Source organism: Nicotiana attenuata, chromosome 2 (genome assembly GCF_001879085.1).
Source record: "Nicotiana attenuata strain UT chromosome 2, NIATTr2, whole genome shotgun sequence".
Classification (NCBI taxonomy): domain Eukaryota; kingdom Viridiplantae; phylum Streptophyta; class Magnoliopsida; order Solanales; family Solanaceae; genus Nicotiana; species Nicotiana attenuata.
The window spans coordinates 13,070,656-13,076,706 of record NC_031990.1 but is presented as its reverse complement, the minus strand read 5'-3'; the positions used below and the strand labels follow the sequence as shown (position 1 = coordinate 13,076,706).

Here is a 6,051-nt window from a genome sequence, read left to right as displayed (position 1 = left end):
TACGTGAAATAGCGGGTAAATTTTAAAAATAGCCAGATTTACAACTGGTTGTTCAAAAATAGCCAATTTCAAAAGTAATCGAAATTTAGCCACTTTTTATATAAAGATAAATCTGAGCGAAAACACTGTTCAAAACCCGAAAAATACTCCAGTATATTATGCTGGAGTTCCAGCATAAGTATACTTGAACTCCAGCATATTATACTGGAGTTCCAGAATAAGTATGCTGGAACTCCAGCATAATATGATGGAGTTCCAGCATAAGTACACTAGAACTCCAGCATAATATACTGGAGTTCCAGCAAGTATATTGGTCCAGTATAATATACTGGAGTTTGGAGCACCGATGCTCCAGTCTCCAGTATATTATACTGGAGCCAGCAAAGTATACCGGTCCAGCATAATATGCTGGAGTTCATACACAAGTACACCGAACTTCAGTATATTATGCTGGACCGGTCTCTATTGCAGCAAAATAGTGGCTATTTTTCATTGACTTGGTAAACGCTGGCTATTTTTGATTGACCAGTCCGAAAACTGGCTATATTATGAGTGGAATTTCGTTGACAAGCAAATTCCCCGGGATTTTTACGAAATAGCCCGTCATCGTAGTGATTAATTTGGTAATCGAAGAGAAATTTCATGCATAGCTGGTATAGTTAGTTAGTTAGTTAGTTTAACAAGAATTTTTGGCGGTAGAGGGAAAACATGGAAAAGAAAACGAAGAAAACACTCAAAAATAGAAGAAGAAGAATAAAAACAATACAAGAAATAAAATATTGGGAGAGCTAGGGTAGAAAAAAAAGAGAGGAAAAGATTATATTAAAATGACTCCACAGGCCTCTGGGGATTGAACCTAGAATCTATGTTCATTTAAAACAAGAAAGGAATTAAGGGACTTTGCAATCAACTAAGCCGTAGTTCCAAAGTAATTAGAATCAGCTATATGTTATGACCGAAGCAGGATTTTCACCTAGAAAATTCAAAAAATTTAAAAAGTAAACACATAAAGAAGCTAAAAAAAATTCAACATAAGAAAAATTAACGTTATATATACAGTGTAATTTTCCGGCGCATGAGGTTTGACTAATCTCCTTCCGCCCACCTAGCTCCACCACTGGGCTGTACGATTCCTTCATAGGATTTTGTCAAATTTTAGCGCTAATACTTTATATTTTCACTTAATTCAATTTTTTCCCCTTAAACTTAAAGTCCAGTGTAATGAAACAGTATTTGTACATGGACTAAAACCATTGTCTGTTTTAGCGAACACATTAATTCTCCAGCACAGTGAGGAACATCTTTAATTATAATAAGTCATTAGTTAGTATATATAAGATACTTGTTATGACTTGCTGATTTTGGCTAGTTTAGTTTATTGAATGTTTCCTTTTAGAACACTTTAAAGCTCCATTGTTTCTGCTTTAATTTCAAATCTGCCAAAATATTGTGGCGTTCAATGACTTGACACAAGAAATATGGTGACCCCTCAGATCATGGTATTGATATGTAAACTAGTATAACATAATCATTCATCCATCATAATATACAGTTACAGGGGAAAATTGCTACACCTTTCCAGTGAGCCAAACTGTAGTTAAAACTAACTATAAAGCAAATTAAAACTAAATAGTCTTAAGTTACTAATTTCACTAATTATTTGATGGATGAAGCCAGATTCTCCACTGCTTAGCTAGAAGGCACAAGAGGTGCAAGTTCCTTCAATTGCCCGACGACCTGCCTCATTCTTGGCCTGGCAGAAAGGGATTCTGTAGTACACATTAGAGCCAAATGCAACATGTCCACAAGTTTGTCCTCCGGTCCTGCCTCCCATAAACTGGTGTAGAATATGTCCTGTATCTTGTTATCGCGCAGTAACATGTTTGCCCATGAAACAATGTTGAATCCGTTCTCATGCACAGAGAACGAAGGATCTAGAGCTCGCTTGTCAGAGAGCAACTCGAGCAGCACGACACCATAGCTGTAAACATCGGCCTTGTCTGATACACGACACGTTAGAGCATATTCTGGTGCTACATACCCGAAAGTTCCTGCTACATTTGTGGTTGTGCAGGTTTCTGGTCCCATGATCCTTGACAACCCAAAATCCGATAAACAAGCGTTCATCTCATTGTCCAACAATATATTACTTGGCTTAACATCACGGTGGACAATGCGCGGGACACATTGATCATGTAGATAAGCAATTCCAAGGGAAATGTCTAGAGCAATCTTGTGTAGCACTTTAAAATCAAACACTCTACTGGCTCTATCCCGTATAAATTTCTCTAAACTACCTCCTGGGATATAATTATATATCAGGAACATATCTGCCTCACTTGCAAAATAGCCAATCAGTGTTATGAGATTGGGATGACTTATGCTTTTAAGGCTATTAATCTCAGCCTCGAACTGGCGAACTCCTTGACATCTTTCGACCAATAGCCTCTTTACTGCCACTATAAGACCAGAGGAAACTTCAGCTTTGTATGTGGAACCAAAACCACCATTCCCAATGCAGTTGCTCCAGCTAAAGTTTCTGGTAGCGTGGACGATGTTATCATATGTCAAACGTACTCCTATGTCATTGAAAACTGTAACATCGTTTCTTTCAGGTGATTCAGAGGCCTCAACTTTAGGACATGCTGTCCGCTTTGCTATGTGCATACAGAAGGCAACAAGGATAGCAAGAACGGAAACAATGACAGTTGCAGATACTGCAGCAGCAAATTCGATGGAAGAAAGACCTCTCTTAGCATTTTTAGACTCAGGCCTTGGTGGAGGAGCATCGGGTTGTTTACCCATTGGCGGTGCTGAAAAAACGGCAAGTTTTGGCCTGGATAAAAGAAAAGGGTTTCCATTGAAGCTACACGGCTTTATCAACTCATCCGATGGCAACACTCCAGATAAATTATTGAATGAGAAGTTGCATGCATGAAGAGATGTCATATTTTCCAAACCTGAGGGAATCTCTCCAGTCAATGTATTATTGTTGAGCAACAGAACAGTTAAATTTACCAGGCGCGTGATACCTTCAGGAATGTCACCAGAGAATGAGTTTGATGAGAGGTCCAAAACTTCAAGAGAATGCATCTGAGAAAAGAAAGGAGGGATGCTGCCTCTTAGCTGGTTATTAGCCAAGCTTAGAAAAGTGAGATTCCTCATGTCAAAGAGATCAGCCGGAATGTGACCGTGCAACTTGTTCCGGCTCAAGTCAAGTACAATGAGGGAATTACAATGACCAAGGTGCTTGGGAAAGGACCCAGAGATATTGTTTCTGGACACATCAAAAGATTTGAGAGACCTGCATTCTGAACAAATGTAAGCAGGAACTTGACCAGAGATCTCATTGCTGCTTACATTAACTGTCATTCCACCTAATCCATCACAGTTTCCAAATAAGCTCCCATTCAATGATCCAGTAAGCTTGTTTCCACCAGCAAGAAATGCATAGTCAATGCGCTTTCCTAAGCTTTCATGGACCATTGGAAGTAAAGGGATTCCACCGGTGAAGCTGTTTCCACCAAAATTATGAATGACTGGAAGACCGGTAGTAGGGAAAGGCAAAGGGCTCTCTGAAAAAGTTTTATATGTTAAGAATGACAGGTACGCAAAAGCTGGATTGAAAGTTTGGATAAGCTTCTTTCCAGATGAGGGATCACGGGGACAAACACTTGTGTTATACTGGGGAATTAGGCCTGACATGTGGTTCTTACTGATATCGAAAAGAGTCATACAAGGAACAGGAAGCTTTTTATCCAGATTTCCAGAGAGCCTGTTTGAGCTAATGTTAAGAAACAACAGACCATGGCATCCATGAAATGAACCAGAAATTTTGCCCATGAAAAAGTTATGAGCTAAATTCACCACCTTTAGGCTGTCACAATAACCCCAATCATTGGGAAATTGTCCTCTGAGATTTGCTCCTGGAGCCCACAATACTTCCAATTTTGGCAGCATAGTAATATCTGAAGGAATGGAGCCCTCAAAGAAGTTTAGCTCACCTAAAACATCATCAAATGCCAGCTCCCTATGAAGATTGAAGAGACTTGAGAGAACGAGAATCGACAAATTAAGGCAATTTCCAAGCTGAGGTGGAATAGGACCGTAAAGACTGTTTCGCGAAACATCCAGAACTTCAAGCCTTTGAAGCCTACCTAGCTCAGAAGGGATAGCACCAGAAAATGCATTTGAAGTCAACAAAAGTGTCCTTAAGTGACTACATTTCCCCAATACACGCGGAATCTCCCCTTGTAGGAAATTAAATGACAAATCTAAATGTTCAAGATTCTTGCATTTAATCCCTATGTTAAGCGGAACATGCCCAATTAATCGATTAAACGACAAATTAATCACCCTTAACTTTTCGAAACCACCTATAAACCCTGGAATGACATCATTTATTCTGTTTCCCGCTAAATTCAATACACTCAAAAACCTACATTTTGCTAGAGAAGTTGGAAACTCCCCTACAATTCTGTTAAACCCCAGGTTAAGAACTCTTAGTTTTTTCAAGCCAGAAAAATTATAGCTCGAAAAATTTCCCTGAATGAAATTCCCTTCTACATCAAATTCTTCAAGATTATCTAACCCCCATATCTGAACAGGAATTTCACCAGTAAGATCATGGAATGGAAGAGACAGAACCCTAAGATCTTTGAGGTATCCAATAACAGAAGACAAATTCCCAACAAGTTTAGCATTCATATGAAAGCAACTGTTTCTTCTAATGCCAAAGCCATGCAATGCTAACTCAGGATTACTAGTACAAGAGGCAGCATTAGTATTATTACCTCTGATTCTCAATTCTGAAACCCTGGAATTTGAGTTGCATGACACTCCATACCAAGAACAGTAGCTAGAATTGTCTGTTTTCCAGCTGGATAAAATGCCAGAGGAATCACCAAGTGATTTCTTCAACTCCAACAAAGCCATTTTCTCATAAACCACCTCTTCAGAAGCTGAAAAGGAAAAACAAGAGAAAACAAATGCTGTCATCAAGAACAAATTCAGTGTTCTTGAAAACAGAATCCCATATTTTTCCTTTTTGTCCAACAACTGCATTTTGTCACTTTTCATTGCCAAGAACACAACCCCAGAAGCCAAAAAGGAAGTCAGTTTTCAAATTCAGATTCAAAGAACAAATTGTTGGTGCTTTATCAAAAGCAAAAAAAAAAATATTCTTGAATTTGAAAAATGGCAGAAGGATGAACGATGAAAGCAAAAGAAATGAAGAAAATTATCTTTTTTCAGTTCAAAAACAAACCAAAAAAAGAAAAAAAGAGATTGTTTGTTTATGCAACTAAGAAAATAGAAGAAGAAAGACTAAGAAGTAGTCTTCTTCTACTACAGAATTCTGTGAGTAATTTCTCAAGAGAGTTGCTACAGTGAGCTTGTTTTATTGAACATATTAGTTATTCAAACAACATGTGTTATTTATACTAGAGTAGGATCTTCAGTGGGTCCCCAGGTGGACTTAGAAGGCTCTGTAGGTCCCACTTTCGCTCTCTTGAATTTTTTTTTAAAAAAAATATCAAGTTCACACACAGAAAAAAGAAAAAGGAGAAACAAATTCGAAATTATTTGAGCGGCTCGCCACGTGGCAAAGTGTATAAGTCCAACGTGGAATAACAGTTGATACGACCAATGATTGCATTCTTTTGAGTATAGTATCTCCACTTACAAACTATATTTTTTCGAAAAAAATAATTACAGAAAAAGGGAGAAAATAGGCTTTGCTGTTTTAGAATCAAAATTTTTAGGAAAAATGAATTTATTGCAATAAAGGAATATTCTCTAAATATGCTACTGAGAAACTAACTAGTAGTAGTAATTAATTGAGATAAAAATTATAATTAAAAACTTTGTGAGATAAAAATGGTCAGAATTATTAGTGTGATAGTTATCTGCTCATTAAAAAAAAAATAACGATTTTTATAAAATGGGATGAAATTGCCAACCTAACACCTTTAAAAAAAAGATTAAGAGATGTTGTCATAATAAATTCTCGCAATCTAGTTCAAAACTGTAACTGGATTGTGTGGTTAATAT

General features: G+C 37.4%; 1 protein-coding gene across 1 annotated transcript; it reads right to left on the bottom strand.

Moving 5' to 3' along the window:
* Nucleotides 1,690-5,064, bottom strand: LOC109216684 (LRR receptor-like serine/threonine-protein kinase RPK2). The gene has a single exon (XM_019380870.1). The coding sequence runs from the start codon at nucleotides 5,062-5,064 to the stop codon at nucleotides 1,690-1,692; it is 3,375 nt and encodes a 1,124-aa protein (XP_019236415.1).

What these genes read in the sequence shown, in the direction of transcription:
- LOC109216684 (XM_019380870.1), bottom strand. Translation starts at nt 5,064, where the DNA reads ATGCAGTTGTTGGACAAAAAGGAAAAATATGGGATTCTGTTTTCAAGA.